Raw genomic sequence first — 20905 nt, 5'->3', positions numbered from 1 at the left:
TTTTTTTTTTTTTTAATTTCATTAAAGGGTGTCATTGTCTATGAGAGTAACTCCAATGGAATGCTACAATACAACTTGGGGCAAATCCAAAAATAAATGTTGGGTCATGAGTCTTCCTATAATTGGCCCTCCTAGAGACTTTATTTCAACTAGTAAAGGCACAAGTTCTTAATAAATCATGCAAAAAAGTCAAAATTAATTAAATTACTTTAAGATAATATTTTGGATTTCTGATTTTCTTGTCTAAAAAGAGTCAGATACGAATCTCTTTTTCTCTAATAAAATTAAAAACCTTGGGTTATGCTTTCTTGAGAAAGAATTACCTATTCTCTAGCAAACAAGAGAAGTGCCAAAAAGACAAGACCAACTTGACAAGAAGAAAGAGCAAAGAAAGTGTCAAGAGTTTGTTTGTCTTATTGCATGACATTTTTTTGATGTTTCGTAGCTAGGCTTTGGGTTCTTTTGATTCTTTTGCCTGACCCATCTTTTTGAACCCTGAAAAATTAATTTGTTACAATTTATTTATGATTTGGGTTTTAAGTTTAGATTTTGGGCCTCAAAAATTTCCTCTACTACTTAAATTCCTTTTACTAATTTGGGTATTTGATAGAGTTGAATGGGTTGTTAGGGAAGATTAGGTGGTTGTGGCCTGTGGGACACAGCATATTTCCTCATTATGGGCTACAGTTTCCTAGCCCATACCAATAATGACTCTCATTCCATCCTATTTATTGGCATCATATATATTTAATAGTTTACATTCAATGTGTCATAATTGTATAGGCAGTCACTTAATCACAGAATGTCACTCCATAAATATGTAAACAATTCTTGATTTTAAATTTATTTATTAACGAGATGATAACATTTGGCTCACTATATTATATATTGGTAATATATCGAATATAAATATTTTATATAATCAAATTTTCACCTCTAATAATTCCACAAGAAAAAAAAAATAATGTTAAGATATTTCATTTTATTATAGGTGATACTATTAGCCTAAACTTGAGGTATCCTAACAATATTTAATATAAGCAAAATCCTTTTGAAAAATTTAGTCTAAATTGCATGGTTTGGCATGCCCCAAGTGTCTGTCTTGACATCATACTTAGTATATTTCTTGATTGATTGGTAAGTTTCTTGGGGAATTGTTGGAATTTCATGGTCTTAAATCAATTTTTTACTCCCCATATACATATACATATATATGTAATTTTAGCATTCTTCGAAAGAATCCCATTTGTTGTGTAATTAAAATTAATGCATAAAATCAGAAATAATATGAAATTTTTGACTCATTAATGATGGGATCAAAAAGAAATGCCAGATATAAAATTTTCTATTTCTGGGTTCATGGAAAATGATTCAAAGAAGAATATACTGAAAATGTTGTGCACAAAATTAGTTATAGCTGTTGAATTTCATGCCATTCAATTCAACCAAAGGTTCAAGCGCACAACACCTACAAGCTAGGGTTCTTGCCATTTACATTGCTTAGATGGAGAACTCAACAAATGGAAGGTGCCCTTTGTTGGCCCCATGTCCACATAGTTTCTGTCCAATTATGAACAACGTTTTGGAACTAGTCCAATGATGAACAATGAAAAATAATGAGAGTGAAAGACTTTAGACTTGGATGAAATCATACCCCTTAAACTAAATTCAAGCATTAAAACCAACAAATTTGTGAGTAAAGATTTCAGATGAAACCTGTTAGTACAATAATTTCACTTGCAATAAAAACAAAAGCATTACTGTCTTGGGATTAGTCCCATGTTACTCAAGCTGTAAACAAAAGTTCTGAAAGGTCAATGGAAACAACAAGGGCACCAACTCAACCAACTACGATACTTCACTGCATGTTACTATGTTTTTATGCTTTAATTATGTGATTTAACAGCTATTTTCAACACCCAAAAACAAGTCAGGATGTTCTGTTCTTCTTCTTTAAATGTGTCTGCAATTTATTTGCACATTGAAAACAACACCACCGAACACTCTGATCCACACTCTCTCCCCTCCCTTTTACTCAATCACTGCCCCCCTTCAGTGTTAATTGGTTTTTCTTTCTGTCTCTGGTGTTTCATTGCATCTTTGACCTTCTCTTTCCTTAATAAAACATCCCACCTCACAAAATTTTAACACTTTGTTGTACTTTGATGCTACTTCCCAAGCCAAAAAAAGGTTGAAGATTCTCACTTTTAGCTACCTTTGTTTTCCGGTTTGTTTCTTTTTAACTTGTTGCTAAGCATTATCTTCTCACTTCTCAGCTCCTTGGTGTGGAAAATGCAGAGTCTTTTTCCTGATATTTTCTGGTGCATTTGAGCTTGTTTCACTTGATTTGGTTTCCATTTATCTCAGTGGACATGGGTTTTGAAGTTCATTAGCTGCTTAGATTAGTTTAAAGGAAGCATCTTTCACTTCCTCTTTGAATGTGCTTTTGTAAGTATACCATTGCTTGATAAAAATTATTGGAATTCTCTCCTACTGTTAATTCAGGATGCAAACTTTGGATGCTATATTCATGTATATTCATCTACCTAATTCAAGCGTTGCAATTTGCTGTAGAAGTTCTTTATAGTTGAGCTTGAGTTCTTGTTGGTCCCATTCTGATATATTCAGTGAGATTTGTGGGGGTTGGGGACTTTCATTGAAGGCATGCAGCGATTCAATTTAGTATTTTTATTGTTTTCGGTAGTAACTGCATTAGGACAATCTGATTTTGAAGCTCTTTTAGAGCTCAAGAAAGGCATTGAGGAAGACCCTTCCGGGAAAGTCCTTGCTTCATGGGACTCGAAGTCCTTGGCATCAGATGGGTGTCCCAAAAATTGGTTTGGAGTCATCTGTACCGGCGGTCATGTGACTTCAATCACTCTAAATGACTTGGGTTTGGTTGGAAACTTCAGTTTCCCTGTCATTGTTGGTCTAAAAATGCTTCAGAATTTATCTATTTCAAGTAACCAGTGGACAGGGACCATCTCAAACATTGGCTCCGTTCTGTCTCTTGAGTTTTTGGACCTCTCAAGCAATGCCTTTCATGGGGCTATACCATCAGGCATTATCAATTTAAAAAATTTAGTACTTCTGAATCTTTCTTCAAATCATTTTGAAGGCACATTTCCCTCTGGTTTTAGCAATCTTAAGAGGTTGAAATATTTAGATTTGCGGTCTAATGGCTTTTCCGGGGATATTATGAATCTTCTGTCCCAATTGGAAAGTGTGGCGCATGTGGACCTGAGCAGTAATCAGTTATCTGGTTCACTGGACTTGGGACTTGGAAGCTCCAGTTTTGTTTCTTCTATTCAGTATTTAAATATAAGTCACAATTTGTTGGTCGGAGAGCTCTTTGCCCATGATGGAATGCCATATTTTGACAGTTTAGAAGTTTTTGATGCTGGCAATAATCACTTAGTGGGAACTATACCTTCCTTCAATTTTATTGTCTCTTTGAGGATTCTTCGGCTTGGAAACAACCAGTTGTCAGGATCACTACCAGAAGCTCTTTTGCAAGAAAGCTCAATGATCTTGTCAGAGCTGGATCTTAGCCTTAACCAACTTGAAGGTATTCCCCTTTTAATAGCTTACTATAACTTCTAAGTCATGTTAATTTACTTTCTCTTTTTTCATAACTTCAGTGAGCAATTGTGTCTGTCAATGTATATTGTGCCACTCATTCCTAGGCTGCATTATATATAAATCTGACTCTGCCTTGTTAACTATAGTTATGTGGTTCTGGTCATGCATTGGCAATGAATCCACCAAAGCATTACATTATGTGTAGTCTATTCGTAGCATTGCCTCTTTTGATTTTTGACAATATAAGCTGCTCCCTGTTCTTCCAGATTTTGGAAAGTAATTTTGTATTCTCCATACCTGTAACAAAATGGGACAGGAAAAGAAGTTTGTATGGATTACGGGACGGGGGATCAAACTAGCATGGTATCCATGTGAAATGAGAAGAAGTTACGCAGATGTTCTAAAAAATAAGAACTTAGAATAAATGTTTGAAAACATTAGTAATAAGCATCTAACCTTAACCTTCCATGTAGTTACGATATGTTCAAAATTTAAAGTTCAGAGCTTATAACCATATATTTTCTAATTGTTTATATAATGCCAAGCAGTGTGATTACTTTTTACAGTCTTTCCCTAGTGTAATACCTTGGTGTGAAGTCCTTCTATATTAATTTGCAAGTATGGTGGATTCAGTCACTAGGTCCTCTCTGTCTGTTTAGAATGTGCGCTTTAAAGTCAATTGTTCAAGGTTTCATACGTCAATTAAAAGCTATGATTTTCAGATTGTGGAAGACCATAGTGTCCTACTATATTTTCAAACTCTTGTTTATAATTTTTTTTCCATCATAAAATTTCTACATCCATGGCAGGACCAGTGGGAAGTATAACCTCAGCAACTCTAAAGAAGCTCAACATTTCGTCAAACAAACTCTCAGGCCCCCTGCCGGTTAAGATTGGGCACTGTGCCATTCTAGACCTCAGTAGTAACATGCTTTCAGGAGACTTGTCTAGAATCCAGGGTTGGGGAAATTATGTGGAAATCATTGAATTGAGTTCAAACTCACTGACTGGGACCTTGCCAAACCAAACTTCTCAATTTTTAAGGCTGACTACATTCAAAGTATCAGACAACTCATTAAAGGGTGTTCTTCCAGCAATATTAGGTACATACCCAGAATTAAAAGTGATTGATCTGAGCCTCAACCATCTTACCGGGGCCCTCCTTCCAAGCTTCTTCACGTCAACAAAATTGACTTATCTCAACCTCTCAGGCAATAACTTTACGGGGTCAATACCTCTTCAGAAAATACAAAATATACCTTCCGTAAGTTCTGCTGAAAATTTGAGCCTGGTGACTCTTGATCTGTCATTTAACTCACTAAGTGGCCACTTGCCCCAGGAGATTGCCAAGTTCCATAACTTGGATTTTCTTAGCCTATCCAATAACAAATTTGAAGGCAGCATTCCTGATAGCCTTCCTGATGAACTGAAAGGATTCAATGTGTCTTTTAATAATTTCTCTGGTGCTATACCTGACAACTTGAGGGGGTTTCCTGATTCTGCATTCCATCCAGGAAACTCTTTCTTGAGGTTTGGTTCTTTTCCATTGACACCAAAAGGTTCTTCCAACCTAAATTTGAATGAGCGTAGGTCTCAGATGAAACCTGTTACCAGAATTGCCTTAATTGTAGGCTTGGTTGGTGGTGCTGCCATAATAGCTCTTGTGTGTTTAATGATATATTATAGGACCAACTGGCAGGAAACTAGGAGTGACCATTTGAAAAGAAATGTGGGAAAAGAAACTGTGCAAGGGGAGTTTTCCCTTTCTCATACATCAGCACCTTACAAAGGTAAGGATTCGTCATCATCCTCATTTAGTTTTCGTCAAGAGCTTTTGTCGTCATCCAAAAAGGATTCTGTATATGATCATGGTAACCGTTCATCAGTTTTAAATGACCTTAAATATTTTGGTCACCCTGAGTCCATGGGAAGAGATGAAGAATTGGCTTCACCCATGTCTCTCTTGTCATCTTCAAATGCATCTCCATCAAAAAGCCAATTTCAATTTGAGAGTCCTGGTGCATTAAAGGTTCGTTCTCCTGATAAACTAGCTGGGGATCTGCATCTCTTTGATGGCTCTCTAGCACTTACTGCAGAAGAACTTTCACGTGCTCCAGCTGAAGTTATTGGAAGGAGTTGCCATGGGACATTATACAAAGCTACACTTGACTCTGGTAATATATTGGCTGTCAAATGGTTAAAGGAAGGGATAGCAAAAAGCAAAAAGGAATTTGCAAGGGAAGTCAAGAAACTGGGGTACATCAAGCACCCAAATTTAGTTTCTCTTCAGGGTTATTATTGGGGTCCTAAGGAGCATGAGAAGCTGATCATATCAAATTACATAAATGCACAATGTTTGGCCTTCTATCTTCAAGGTAAGATTCTGTTCCATGTGTGATTATAGGTTTTGGTCATTTGTGGTTGTTGGGTTGCAGACTAGAAATTACTGCACTTTTAATTTTTGAGATTTGTGGGGAAGGGTAATCAAAGGCCAATATACTGCTCCATAATCCAGTATGATAAGTTGAAGCTTTCCTGGATGTCAAATTTTCTGGATCTGGATTAACCACCTTCTGCATTTTGCATAGTTTCTACACAACTAAACAAAGAAACTGCCTTTATGATTATGAGTTATGAACTGCGGAGTTTGAAATCTAAATTTGTTATAGAATGACACTTGTGACTCTAATGCTGGATTAATATGTGAGATTATACACAATTATGAGGAAAACTCCTAAAATATATGCTAGATATTTGATACTATAGAAGTGAGATTTTCACTTGAACTGAAGCACTGTCTTTTGCTACATTTCAGTCAGTTAATCCAGTAGATGGAATTGCTTGCAAGAACACCATTAATCTCAAACTCTTTCCACTTTTCTCATAGAAAATTGTTTTTAAGAGTGAGGCTTTATTTGATGAAGGCAAAAGTGATATCTCCTGTTCCGATCTTTGTCTCAAACTGTGAATTTGTATATACTGTGTTTGGGTTCCTCTGCTTTAATGATTTTTATTTCTTCTGCAGAGACAGAGCCAAGAAAATTGCCACCCTTGTCTCTGGATGAACGGCTTAGGGTTGCTATAGATGTGGCCCGATGTCTGAACTACCTTCATAATGAGAGAGCAATACCCCATGGCAACCTCAAGTCGACAAACATTTTATTAGAATCTCCTAATATGACAGCACGCCTCGCTGATTACAGTCTCCATCGGGTACTGACATCAGCTGGCACAGCTGAACAAGTTCTGAATGCAGGTGCTCTTGGCTATCGGCCTCCTGAGTTTGCCAGCTCCAGTAAACCATGTCCTTCTTTAAAAAAAGTGGATGTCTATGCCTTCGGGGTCATATTGATGGAGCTCCTGACTGGTAAAAGTTCGGGGGAGATAGTTTCGGGGAGCACAGGTGTGGTTGATCTAACTGACTGGGTGAGGTATTTAGCAGCAGAAAACTGTGCTGAAGAGTGCTTTGATCCGATGATTATGGAAAGGGATAATGTGGAGCGCACACATAGAACTCTGGATGCCATGCTACAGGTGGCTCTGAGATGCATTCTGCCAGCACAAGAGAGACCCGACATGAAATCAGTTTATGAAGATCTCTCAGGAATAGTGTTGTAGTAAGGTAAACAAAAGGGGTTCTAACTGTGTAGTTCTTTTAACACTAACCCCCATTTATTGGTTCTTTACTTTCATAAGTTGGACTTCCATGTCACAAATTGTCTTCTCCTGCTGTTAAGTTCTAACACTGGTACAAAATTGGTAATGTAAGTATCAATTGGATAGGGTTTGTATGAAGGTAAGGGAAGGAATAAAGTTCATTTGTAGATGGGTGGGTTATACCATTCCTTTTTAACCCTTATCTAGAAATGTAATCTTAGGTTCAGTTTGATTGACTCATCTTATGGCCTTTACATTTCCATCTCTATCCTTCCTGATGAGGTCATGTTGGATTAATGTTAAACAATTCACAGGAACAACATGCATCCATGTTTGATAATTGAAATCGGATTATGAACAATTGGGAGGACATGGTTTATCTGGCATCTGCATGCGGGTGAAATTTAACAACCAAATGCAGAAAAAGTCTGGCAAAAACTCAGAAATCTCTCTGAAGAACTGCAAATCTTACTTGTGATGTTCCTCCATTAGGGGGGGGGGGGGGGGGGGGGGGGGGGGGGGGGAGGGGGGGGGGGGGGGGTGGGGGGAGAGGGGGTAAGGCTTTCCTCTTAATTTTAAAATGAATGGCTTTAGGGCATTGCCACCAGATCATTAGGGGCTGGACAAAGCTACTTCACAACAGCAAGACGTAGCATTATCACTTTATCAGGTACTCCCTATTTGCAATTCAGGAATGAATAAACAGTGTGCAAGGCACCTGATTAACTTAAGAAATTACTACCTATTTTGGCAGCTGATCAGTGGGATGTTTCTTCTTTTACTTGGGGTTGAGCTAATCTTCACGTACCTGCAAAGAAACATGTGGCCATGTAAACTTTACACTTTCAAAATTTCAAAAAGCAAGAACATAGAATTCTTGGAGACAGCTGCCTTTCTACCCTCGCTTTTTTAACTTCCTAACCAGATTTACTTGGTCAAAAATGGTAGGTTCAATTCGGTTTCTCCGGCAGCCATTGGATTTCTTTGAAGGGTTTAGCAGGGACTAGAGAGGCTTGATGAAGAATATGATTTCACTGTCGTGGGGGTCAATTATTTTTTTTTAAAAAACTAACTTATTAATACATGCATGAGCACAATTTTCTTTAATCTCTTCGATGTAAAATTTTATAATATTCTCTCTTATATGAATTTGCGACATGTTTGCTACTTTTATCTACTCCGAAGCTTCAAGCTAACAGTTTCGAAAATGTTTGGGTGCTTTTCACTTTTTCATAAAGGGATACTTTGCCTGTAATTTGGCCAATGTTCAAGTCAATGAAGCTGTCCAAACTATTACACTAATATCAGTTAGTTTTATTAGTATGCTTTCGTCTCCAAGCATCGGCAGCACCTAACCATTTATAAAATTCTTCAACTGCCCCATAATTTAATTTCACAATACGGCATTTCTATTTGACAAAAACCAAGCTTTGAAATCTTCTCAACTTCCCTGACGAAACCGACACTATTATTCATCCTTGATGATAACACTCTTTTGGTTTTATTTTCTTTATCCATCTTTCCTTGTCACCAACACAATTTAAAAGTAAATTGCTATAAAATGATTAGCCTGCCTGAATGCTTGGCGATAACCTCATAACCAAAGCAATAGCAGCAATTGAGGAATGTCCAATTGTATATCCCATGATGAATTCAACATATCAAACCCAAAAAAGAATTTAAAAAAAAAAACAATTGTAGATATGTCCCATGTTTCCTTGGTGCCAACAAAGTGATTGTCGTTTTTATAACTGATATCGAGCTCCTCATGTCGTTTTCGCCATTAAAATGGAACACATTTTGTCTATTAATTTGTAAGAAGATTTCAATATGTGTGTAAAGGTGCCAAGGAATCATCAGGTGGTGGCCGTGGGCTAAAAGGCTGAAGCTCCCCAAGGGATGGCGTGGGAACGCGGCTCTCACAAGTTAGAAATAAAGAAACGTGTGGTCCTTTGTAGGGGCAAGTGCCATGCCAATAACTCCTTAATTATAACATCTGTTGTTTGAAATTCGATTAGGTACATAAGTGTTTATATTATTTTTAATTTATAAAATATTTTTTAAAATAAAATTATAAAATATAATAAATTAAAATGAATAATATTTTATAAATTGATGTGAAACATAATATTAATTATCAATATTACGATAAATATTTTTTTATGATATGATGGTTACTATTTTCTAATATCTTATAAAAATAAATAAAAAAAGAAGAAAATAATAAGAAACCAATAATCTTAAACCTTACTGGGTAGACATCATAATCAAGCAAAGGAGAATTTTGTCACTAAAAGACAACCTAAGATGGTCATTATCCGCCATTAAAGGGGGGCCCATGCCAACTGGTCCACAATAAGGCACATTCAGTTTTCCCACACGGAAAACAAAAGAAAAAAGCAAACAGATAAAACGAGGGGAAGATGTGTCTGGCACAGATGAAGTGACAAAGAAAACACGCACACAGGTGAGGTGAGGGCAGTTTCTGGACTCTTTCGCTTCTCTTTAATAGTTCTCTTTTGTTGACATCATTGTCTGAACTGTACTCCATGTTTTACTAATTCCTTACCTTCCATATTTCTATTCTTTATATTTATGTGGCAAAACCCTTGGCTTTAGTCCTATTATTCTCAACTCTTAAGACTCATTCCCCCTTCCTCTTGTCTATCTAGTCTTCAGACAGCTACAGCCAGCATCGAGGAAGAAGAAAGGAAAAGAAGACTCTTTTGATTTCTCTCTAATTCCTGAAGAACCCCATCTTGGTTTTTGCCAGCTTCAGCTTCTCAGGTATGTTCTCCCATTGTTATAGCTTCCCTTTTCTTGCTTTAGTCATTCTGTTTGTGAATCTTCAGACTCATTCCTCTTTATCTCAGACAGCTACAACCAGCATTGAGGAACAACAAAGAAAAGATTGTTTTGATTTCTATTTGATCCCTGAAGAACCCTATCTTGGTTTTCTGAGAATTTACTAGTTTCAGCTTTTCAGGTATGTTCTTCCAATGTTGTGCAGCTTTCCTTTACTTGCTTTAGTCATTCTATATCTGAACTCTTCATACTAATTCCCCTTTCCTCTGTCCATCTCCAGGCAGGCCACAGCCAGCATTGAAAAAGAAGATTGTTTTGATTTCTCTTAGATTCTTGAAGAAACCCCACCTGGGTTTTCTCAGAGTTTGCTAGTTTCAGCCCTTCAGGTACGTAATTCTCCCAATGTTCTAGCTTTTTCTTCTTGATTCTCTCAAACTCTGGTTTTCTAGCTTTTCTTGTTTCTTTCGCTCTCCCTTTGCTTGTCTCTGCCCCCTCCATGAATCATAGAGTGCAACTAGCTGAATTCTGACAGATCAATGTCTGACATATCAATGCACATCAACTTTCGATTAATAAAAAAAGGTTTTAGGAATTGATTAAGGTTTCTAGTGTAAACGTGCAACCCATTACTAGGCAATATCTATCATTTATTTGTTTCTTATTATTGATATTGCAATTATCATAAAATCTTGATGATTCTGAATAATTATCATAATCAGGGGACATGGATCTTGTTTTCCATGAGTGATGCAATATAGACTTTATTTATTAATATCCCAAATTCCTTCCTGCCTGGCATGCTCACCATATTAGCCTAATCCTTTCATTTCCTTTACTACTCCAATGACTTACCTACATTAATAAGAGGAGAAGCAGCAGCAATAAGTAGCAATAGTTATTAACGATTTATCGTTTGATTTGTACTTCTAATTTCAATGATTATTTTTTAAACCCGTGATATATGATGCTATCATAATTTTTATTTCACATCAATTATAATGTGATTACGTCAATTATCATTTGACCAAATCATCCTGTAATGTCATATGATATGTGGGTAAACATTAATTGTTTGTTAAAATTAAAGACTCTATAGTAAATACTAAATAATAAAAGACCTATTTAGACATGGAAATTTCTTAATAATTAAGCCAAATTCCAATATATAAGCAGCCATGACCTTAAGCAACCTAGAGTTGAAACATAGGCTTTGCTGTCACTTACCATGTCCGCCATACTTTTTTTTTTGTTTTTTTTCCCTTAATTTCCGCTAGTTATGCTTCTTTTTTTATTATTTTCCTACTGAATAAATACCATAAATAAAAAATATTCTTAGTAGAGTGCAATAATTTCTGAGTTTGATTTTCTTTTTTAGAGAATAAATATCTTGCTAAATCCTTTGACTTAACGTGCGGAATTTTTGTTCAATCACGTCTGGATGTATAGCCAATTAGTCATATAATTAAGACAAGTAAATCCCTAAATTTTTGTCCGCGATATTGGCCACATCAGAGGGTCCCCCAGCCTTCGCATAGGGATGACATGGCAATTTATAATTGGTTGCTCTTGCCCTTTATTTGAAATTCCTAGTTTGCCCCCAAGCCGCGTAAACCAGACCTTTTTAAATACACTATGCGAAGCATTGTTTCACACTCGGACAATTTTTAGTTTAACAGCCGCTTTCTCGCTTTGCTTTCTTCTTGCAGTGAGTCACCGATTAAACAGGATAATGGCCGAGCGAGTCCACCCGGGCGACTCACCACGCGTTACCAACGAACAGTCCGCTTCGAAGCTAGCACCTCCGTCCCCTGAAAAACCAGTTCCACAACCAGGCACTTACGTCATCCAGATCCCCAAGGACCAAATCTACCGCGTTCCTCCGCCGGAGAACGCCCGTCGCTACGCGCATCTCTCGAAACGTAAGGCTAGCCGGAGCACGTGTCGCAGCTGCTGTTGCTGCTTGTTGACCGTCATCCTCGTTCTCCTCCTCGCCGTTGCCATTGCCGCCGCAGTGGTGTACTTCGTTTTCAAGCCAGAGTCTCCAAATTACTCCATCGAGAGCGTGGCGATCAAAGGACTCAACCTGACGTCAACGTCGCCTCTCTCTCCGGAGTTCGACGTCTCCGTCCGGGCACATAACCCCAACGACAAAATCGGTATTTACTACGAGAAAGGCAGCTCCGTCAAAGTTTACTACGAAGACGTCAACCTCTGTAACGGCGTGTTGCCCGTCTTCTACCAGCCGACGAACAACGTAACGGTGTTCCAAACGGCTTTGAAGGGCTCCGGAATCGAACTAACAAACACCGCGCTGAGGGCGCTTTCTGATGCGCAAAACAAAGGAACGGTGCCGTTCACGTTGAAGCTGAGAGCTCCAGTTAAGATTAAAGTGGGGTCCATTAAGACGTGGAAGATCACCGCTAAGGTGACGTGTAAGATAACGGTGGACAATTTAACGGCGGCGTCTAAGATTGTGTCGAAGGATTGTGATTACGGAGTAGATCTTTGGTAGTCATTGGAATACAGTTGGTACAATTGGAGTGTTTGGTCACGGGGATAGTCCTACATGGCTATTGTAGTATTTTTTGGGGAGGAACCTTTTTTGTGATTATTATATCCTAGTTGTGGTATACATGATACAGATTTTCAATTAACATTGCATGAATATTATATGATATGGTTTATTTAATTTTTTTCTATCTTACCTAAACAGGAACACAGCTAATCATATGATTCAAATTTTGAAGATTATAATGTTTCCGAATAATTCAAGAATTGATTAAATTTTGAAGATTATAAAATCTTGGAATAATTCGAGGATTGGAAATCATCTGTTTGGTTTACATAATTTGTTTGACTATTTATGTATGTGGTTGTTGCTTGAATGTAAGTCTTGGGCAATTTGCTAGTGATGGTTGCACATTTGCAAGGAATGTAGGAAAAGTAGACCCATGTTTGGGAGAATCATTCCAAGAAAGTGAAATGTTGTGGAAAATTTTGGGTTTTTGTGATCTCAGGACTTGGTCATGCATGTCACTATTTGGAACAGTTCAACCATTAGAAAAGTTATGATCAAAAGGACTCCATCACTTAACTGTGAAACTTGATTTATTATTATTATTATTATTAGTAAACTAATCATGGTCTGGGAATAAGTTTCCATGGAAATTATTGATTAGTGGCAGAAACCAGGAAACAGAAAGGAGATTTTCATATAAAAATGGTGTGAAGTCAGCTTCCAACACCTAACCTGATAATCACCTGATGAAGGAAGTATAGTTTTAACAGAGAAATTGGGGTTTTCCTTCTAATTTTGAGGGATTTGGACTTTATATCCTGAAGATTTTCCAGAGTTTTCCTGTTTCAGAAGCCGAAGCTACTGCTCACTGCCTTAACATGACTTCCTGATTGGATGCATAGTGTGGATACTTAAATAACAATTTCATCCATTGAAATAACCAGAATGAGAATGTTAGGGATGAAAAGTTTATCTTGGTTTCCTATGCTCAGTATTGGGGGGAAAAAAGTAACAAAAAAGACTATACAAGTTTTGTTTCATACCTCTATGTTACAGCTTTGGCCTACAAATCACCCCTTATGACATCCATTTTACAAAAGCAGAGCGTCTTTATTGAGTTACTGAATGTAACAGGAAGGGTTTCTACCAAATACCCTTTTATTCCTATATTCAATATAAAAATGCTGCATGCTATGTGAGATGCTTCCTTTTTCTTAAACACGGTTGCCATGAATGCTTGGAAACCTTGTGTCCGTCTTCTGCAGCCCAACTCTTTTCCAAGTAGTAAGTTTACGCCTGTGACTTCGATTGATCCTTGGAATGGTTGTTGCTTTGATTGTTGCTCTGATCATTATTTTCTTCACTGCCGTTCTCTGCTCCTTGGACGGACAAATCATAACTATGCTTAGCTTCTTGAATTTCCTCGTCAAGTTCTGAATACATCCTCACAGATGCTTCCGCGAAAGCCTTCAATTGACCAAGAAAGAAAACTAAGCTTGTCCCAAAAGAATCCTTCAAAGCATTATTTCTTAACATGTTATATTCAGATTCATTGATGTCGTCATCCTTCCGGGATACTGACATCCTCTCTTTCAAAGCATCATTTCTTGACATATTAATTGCAGAATCACTGTTGTCATCCTTCCCAGATGCTGAATACGGATGATTAGCATCCTTCCCCTCATTGTTTTCATGGTGTGGTAAAAACCCAGATGTATCAGCTGCCAAACGTTTAATGGACTCTGAGACATCCTTTATAGTAGGCTCCAACGCATCAAGCTTGTCAAACCAAGCACCACATGTTACATATATTGGAGGGCCAAATTTTCTCAAAAATTGGATTTCAAAGTTTAACCTCTTAGATTTCTTGAAAGGTTTTTGTTGAATAGAAACACATTTCCCAAGCCAACTGTTTATGGCTTTCAGATAAGCTTTCTGGGCACCAATCCACTTTGTAAAACTTGAAGACAGCATGCTTAGTTCAACTTCAAGATGAGCGGTGATCTGCCGATGTGATTCAGACAGCACAGAGATTTTCATGTTGCCAGTCTTGTATGCTACAGAGATAATTTGAAACTGACGCCTGTGACATTCAAACATTACTTCCCACATTCGACTCAACCTGTGTTGACACAATAAGTGAAACAGATGATTTAGAAGAATATTTCAGATATGAGCACAAGTAAAACTATTTTAGGAAGTAAAAGTATCAGCTCTACAGAGTCATAAAAGAATGGCAGAAATGGCAAATAATATCATCATAGCCAAAGAGATTTATTAGTGCATAATTGCCATCAATGGTTCATGCAAAAGTCAGCCTCTTGTTCTAGGAGAAGAAAAAAGAATGCTTCATCTTCCCCTGCAAGCAAAGAAATGATAAAAAGAAAAGGCACAGAAGAAACACAGGAAAGAGGGAAAAAGGAAATAAAGCATAGCATATGACAATAGTTCCTTAATGTACTAATATGATGGGGAAATAATTGTCAGAAGAGGAAAAGCATTAATGCAAACATACCCTTCAATCAACTCCTCAAGTTGAGGCTGCAGCTCATTGTCCCGTAAATCCTCAATCCTTTTCGATATCGAGTGAATCCTGTGGATTGCAACTCTAATTCTTGAGTGCAAATCCTTGACAACAGCTCGAGTCTTGTCAATTTTGTTTGAACTCTCTCCCTTGGACTCCAGCTGTCTTAAGATTTTACACTTCAAGTCATACTCATTTCGGACTATCTCACTGGCCTGAAGTTAAGAGAAATTAGAACATTAATAACTTTCAATAATCATATTAAATTCTTATGCCTCCAAACACGTCACTGCTTGACTAAATAGTGCAACCTCAAGGCTTCAAAAACTTAGGTTGCAAAATTGGAGAACTTTTGACTTTGAGAAACAACATCAAACAAGCCACAACTCCACTCAAATAGGAGTAAACTATTTGAAGTCTAACTCTGAACCAATTTGAGGGACATGCTGCCTAGAGACTAAAACATAGGAAATTCATTTTCCTAGAATTTGAAGCTATCTTCTTGAAGGATTCCCTTTTTAATGGTAATTTTTAACAGCAAAAACATCAGTAGACAATCACTTCAATTCCTAGTCCATCTAACCATCAAATATTGAATTGATCTTGGAATATCCTATTTCACCTAAGCTGGACTCAGAATGTCTAAACAGAAGGCATATAACCTGAGATGAAAAACTTCTCTGCAAATCTGGAAGGTAAAAAATAGCAATAGAAAAAACAAAAACAACTAATACCTTTACTTCATCATAAAGCTTCCTCTCCCATGCATATAGTCTATCCAAGGTCGAGGCATGACTGCCTGAAATCATGCAGGTATTATAGAAAAAATTGTTGTTAAGGTCCTCAGCGTCATCCTTTAAATTTAATCCCTGAGGATTCCCAGATGAAGATGATCGAGATGATGTTGTCCTATGCCAAGTCAAGTACTTTACAGCAGTTTGAGGAGGCTCTAAGCAAAGATAATAATGGATTAGCAGAAGAATCAAGATTGAAGAAGGTACCCATAAAAGAAAACTTGCAGTAATCCCTTCAATATCCCATATTGATGATAACCACAAAAAAAATTGTTAACACTAGTCCCTTAAATATGTGAAGTTTCCTGTTGTATCCATTAATATAACTCCACTTTCCTCCAGTCACTGCACCTTAATATGCATAACTTGCATGTAATTTCTAGTAAAATGTATTCTTAAAAAAACTGAAGTAGATATTCTGCATTAGAAAAGAAGCATCCCAGTCTCACTTTAAAAAGTTGGCAAAGCAGTCAGTTCCAACTTCTACAGTTTCATTGTGTAATGCTTTCATGAAAGGATTTCAAGGCTATAAAATATTCATAAGTCAATTTATCATCCTCTGACATTAATGTTTTCTTAATATTAGTCATTCACTCTACCACCTTACAAGCATATTTTCACGATATAATGATATATCCCATTTGTTATCTTTACACGACAGTTCCTTCTGCCAAGTAAGTATATGCTATTTGATGCATGGTAATATTCATTCACTACCAAGAAATGTATTTTATTACTAAACAAAAATGCATGGCACTACACCATAAAAGAGCTCAAAATGCTTCAACATGGTCACGACTTATTTCTAAGTTATAGTAGGTTATGAAGATTTACCTTCTTTAACTTGGCTTGGATCTTCTCCGCACGAGAAACAGGCCTTGAAAAACGTGGATGTCCTCAATCCACCTGCAATGGTAGAAAGTTCTATTACCAATAACTTTCACCAACTCAGATCAATGTAAGAAAGGTCAACTATTTCCTATGGTCCTTCAATGAAACTGAATAAAATGGAAGTTTCTTCCCAAATCTCCATAAATTCAAATTTGTTTAACTGCCAAGGCTTCAACATATACAAATTAGTAAGCAATATTGAAATGCATTCAATCCAATTCATTCTTTAGCTGCCATTATGCAGATAAATGATAAAATTTGGAAATTTGCAAAATACAATTGTGCCCCTTCTCACTCACATACACAATTGCTAAGTTGAGCACAGCTGCCAACTCTAATGAGACACCAAACACACTGGAAAGCTGTACTCTGCATGTGTGCATGGATGGGCATGCATATGAGAGAGAGAGAGAGAGAGAGAGAGAGAGAGAGAGAGAGAGAGACAGAGAGAGAGAGACAGAGAGTCTGGATGTTACCTTGTTTTCCTGGAAAAATAGGACGGAAATGCAACTTATTTGCTTCAAGCATCCTTGGAACTTCTTTCCCAGAGTCAGAAGCTTTTATAAAGAGGAACTCAATATCTTTCATGACAGAAAGGAAGTCTTTAGAAGCAACCTTGTTTTCAGAACCATCTTCTTTGACAAGTGTTCTCTTTATTTCAGTTGGGACAGAAACAGTGGAGGGTGTACCTCCTAAAGGTGACAAATCAGGAGAGTTGCTCTTTTCCCCCTTGAGGAAGTCAGTTTCTGATGCTACACCACCCATAGAAGGGATAGCCAATGAAGCATTGGATAGTTTATGGTCATTTACCCTATTCAGATTTTCAAAACTTCGAACTAGAGTATCTGCAGGAGGCTCATCATCAAATTCATCTTCTGAACCCTGAGTTTCTTCTTTTTCACGACAAGAAGCCCCCTCTTCATCTTCCAGCTCAGGAATTCCCTCCTCCTCCCGAAGCCGTCTTAAATCATCAACAGTTCCTGACCCTTGGTTCAATTCCTTCCCATCTTGGAATGACAATTGATTGTCAATAGGATGCCAAAGACCAAAGAAATCCCACTGTGGAGTTCCTGGCGGCAAAGAAGAAGCTTCAAATGGTGATGATTCTGGTTTTTCAGAGGAACGAGGTGTGATATTTTGTGGAGTACTAGATGAGGTTACCGATCTGATATCAGGTAGAGGGGGTTTCTCTTCAACTATTTTTGAAGACATAACTCCAAATTTCATATGGTTTGCCTGAAAATGACTGGAAGTGGAAGGAGAAGGTGTTGGAGAAAAGGTTTCAGCAGCATCTACACGCTGTGAGAAAGATGGAGAAGAGTATGAGAACTGGGAAAGAGACTTCTCAGTTAAAGCAAGGGGCTCTGGCGTAGCATTAGTTGAAGTGTAAAGGGAAGACTCAACTGGAGCTTCAAACTCAACAAACTTCCTAAGAGCAGTTCCTGAACTTTTTAGTGTCTCAATATATGCAACATGAGCAGCAGCCAGTGAGCATCTCCCATCAAGTGCCTGACGAACATACTTCTTCCTTTCACGACATAACTGCAGGGCCTTATCCTCTTCTATTTTAGAGCCTGCGGCCCCCATATTTCCACCTTCTAAATGACAGATACTCCTCAACAAGCAAACAGGACATAAGGATTCTCCTGGAAATAAATCAACCTCATGTATATTAAATAGACATCTAAAAACATGTTGCAATAGCTTGGAATCATGTTTTCTTGAACCAGGACTGTGTTTACAAAACCTACTAGATTATACTAAGCTAAACTCATTCACAATCAAAGCTTACTATCTTGAAGCAAATACTAAAGGAGCAATAAAACAATCTCAATAAAGATAAAATTGATTCACAATTTATTATCAAAAATAACTATGGAACAAGTCCAATTATTTCAAATTAAGACTGAATGCCAAGACTCCAAGACATATCCTTGCCGAGCATCTTGATCTAGTAGACCATTTCTTCATCAATATTCAAGTAGACCTTCAATAAATGTATCCTCCATATTTAATTAAAAAGCTGCCCAAATTTAAGATTGCAGAGTTAAGTTTTCAGATGCATAATATAGTGGATTTCACAAACCATGCCATGAGAAGCTTCATGCCAAACAAACAGTGCACGCCTTGGGGGAGGGGGAAGAACAGAAAGGTAATGCAAAAGATGATGCTAGATGAACATGGTTGCAATAAGCACCACCATCAACAAGGAGAAAAAAGAATACCGGTTCACAATTTGAGCCAATTAAGTAAGAGCAAGCAAGTGAATGAGCAAACTTAAACTAAAACCATGCATAATCTTGAAAATATTTGAATGGGATTTGAAGGACAATCTCGAACTCAAAATCTATACTAACCCACAACCCTTGAGTAAAAGTTAAAGAGAAGTATGATTAAAGAATGCTCAGACATCTTTAATTTTTCACCAGAAAGCGACACGCAAGTAGAGGGAGAATAAAAAAACAAAAAGCTGCATAGCTCAAAATTTTAAGGCAGAAAAGAAACTCCAGAAAAGGGATGGTAGGAATCTATATGGATATTCACGTGTGCATCTTCAAGACTAAACCAGTATAATTATACCAACAATAGCTATCAAACAATATAATCTTAACATCAATAACTTCTCTTCAACTCAAAACATTTCCCAAAAAGTCATTTCTAAATCCCAAAAAGTCCATCTCTGCTAATCAAAGCTATAAGACATAAAATAAAAACAAAACCCCACAAAGAGGAGAGATGAAAATACCTTGAAGAGAAGAAAACCCAGTCTGTGTGACTCAAAATTGCCGCAAAAGAGAATCAAATTGGAAACCCAGGACACAGTGAGAAGATTAGATTCACCTGAAAAAAAAAAAAAGAAATACGCAACAACAAAATAACAGTTAGAAACAAAATTGATGTAAAAGCATCAATCTTTTCAACAATAAAAAAAGCTTACAAATTAATGAAAGAGAAAACCCAGATAAGAAAACCAATCAAAATATCATCTTGCAAAAGAAAGAACAAATTCGATCAGACGCAAATCGAGTAACTGGTGGCAAAAGCAGATACCTTGAAGAACAAAGCAGCAAAATTTAATAGGAACAAAAGCCAAAAATAAGACTATGAAGGACTGATGGGAAACTTGATAAATATCAATCACATAGATAGTATGGAAAAGAAAAGCTTGGATTTCAGAGCAGAGTAGTATTCATATAGAAGAAGAGAGGATCATAGAAACAAGTGGAACAAGAGAGACAAAGTATAGTTTCTCTCTCTAAACTGTGAAGCTTTTATGACAGAGAGAGAGAGAGATGTGTCATCTAATCAGTCATCAGAGAGAAAGGGGTGCGAATCTGACGGAGGTGTTGCAAGAAGCATACACTGGCCGGTTGCTTCCATGCAAAAGGGCATTTGGAAAACAAAGGCCCATCTATCACCTTGTGGGCTGTGGTCCCCACTTCTTTCTCCTTCTCTCTCTTATACTAGTCTTCTTTTGCCCTTTAAATTTATTATATTACAATTTCTTGTATAATAAATAACAAATTCACCTTCACCCTTGCTTTCTTAGCAGTTAAAAACAAAACCTGAACGACTAAGGACTGTAAAAACCAGCACTAGTCATTGTTCTTTTTCCAAGCCAATATTATTACTACCCAGAAGGCTTGTCCTTGTTCTAACATGAAATTCATCAGATGTCAACTGGTAATATTCCCAAATGAAATCAAAATCACTGACCATTGTATAAGCTGCTGAATATGTATGTGCAATACTTGACAATGAAAAGTCCGGAAGTCTTTTATGCTGTGTCTCAGGCAAGTAAGGGTACTGTACTAGCACTATGATCAGAGAAAAAACAGCTGGTTTCTACTGGAAAATATCAGAAAGATTTCATTATGACCATGATAGCATCAACGGATCCACAGTCCTTGCTTTCTTTTTTTTTCACTTCTTTTTGTTTATTTGTAAGATGTTGATAGAAGTGTCAAAGGAAAAGAAGCACTTTCTCAGGGACAGAATAAAGTGGAGAAAGAGAGTTAATAAATCTTATTATATCAGAATAGAGAAAGAGAAGAGCATCTCTTTTCATAACTACTTTCAGAAACACCTTTATTTGCCTCTTTAACACTGCTTTAGGGGATATGATTAAAGAAA

General features: G+C 37.1%; 3 protein-coding genes across 7 annotated transcripts; 2 read left to right on the top strand and 1 right to left on the bottom strand.

The window, feature by feature from the left end:
* The first annotated feature begins 1890 nt into the window (after positions 1-1890).
* LOC110412524 (Leucine-rich repeat protein kinase family protein) lies at positions 1891-7507 on the top strand. Its single transcript, XM_021423068.2, has 3 exons — positions 1891-3568; positions 4392-5957; positions 6608-7507. Exons 1-3 carry the CDS (start codon positions 2665-2667, stop codon positions 7198-7200), a joined length of 3063 nt encoding a protein of 1020 aa, XP_021278743.1. The 5' UTR covers positions 1891-2664; the 3' UTR covers positions 7201-7507.
* Positions 7508-9838: 2331 nt separating this feature from the next.
* On the top strand, positions 9839-12733 carry LOC110412918 (Late embryogenesis abundant (LEA) hydroxyproline-rich glycoprotein family). 4 transcript variants are annotated; one of them, XM_021423571.2, is made up of 4 exons: positions 9839-10026; positions 10117-10225; positions 10329-10430; positions 11751-12733. In XM_021423571.2, exon 4 carries the CDS (start codon positions 11774-11776, stop codon positions 12554-12556), a length of 783 nt encoding a protein of 260 aa, XP_021279246.1. In that variant the 5' UTR covers positions 9839-10026; positions 10117-10225; positions 10329-10430; positions 11751-11773; the 3' UTR covers positions 12557-12733. The 4 variants fall into 4 exon arrangements, with proteins under 4 accessions (XP_021279246.1, XP_021279244.1, XP_021279245.1 ...); XM_021423569.2 differs by having other exon boundaries at positions 10325-10430; XM_021423570.2 differs by having other exon boundaries at positions 10113-10225.
* A 740-nt stretch (positions 12734-13473) lies between these two features.
* On the bottom strand, positions 13474-20146 carry LOC110412100 (bZIP transcription factor (DUF630 and DUF632)). 2 transcript variants are annotated; one of them, XM_021422542.1, is made up of 8 exons: positions 19823-20146; positions 19518-19612; positions 18176-18417; positions 17248-18070; positions 16715-16786; positions 15821-16035; positions 15078-15301; positions 13474-14684 (listed from the first exon to the last, which is right to left on the bottom strand). In XM_021422542.1, the coding sequence occupies exons 3-8, from the start codon at positions 18356-18358 to the stop codon at positions 13853-13855; spliced, it is 2349 nt and encodes a 782-aa protein (XP_021278217.1). In that variant the 5' UTR covers positions 18359-18417; positions 19518-19612; positions 19823-20146; the 3' UTR covers positions 13474-13852. The 2 variants fall into 2 exon arrangements, with proteins under 2 accessions (XP_021278217.1, XP_021278216.1); XM_021422541.2 differs by having other exon boundaries at positions 17248-18417.
* Positions 20147-20905: the final 759 nt, after the last annotated feature.

Source organism: Theobroma umbraticum, unplaced genomic scaffold (genome assembly GCF_002168275.2).
Source record: "Theobroma umbraticum cultivar Fairchild unplaced genomic scaffold, ASM216827v3 scaffold_95.0, whole genome shotgun sequence".
NCBI classification, from domain to species: domain Eukaryota; kingdom Viridiplantae; phylum Streptophyta; class Magnoliopsida; order Malvales; family Malvaceae; genus Theobroma; species Theobroma umbraticum.
The sequence above is the reverse complement of the archived record's forward strand: the minus strand, read 5'-3'. Positions and strand labels throughout refer to the sequence as shown.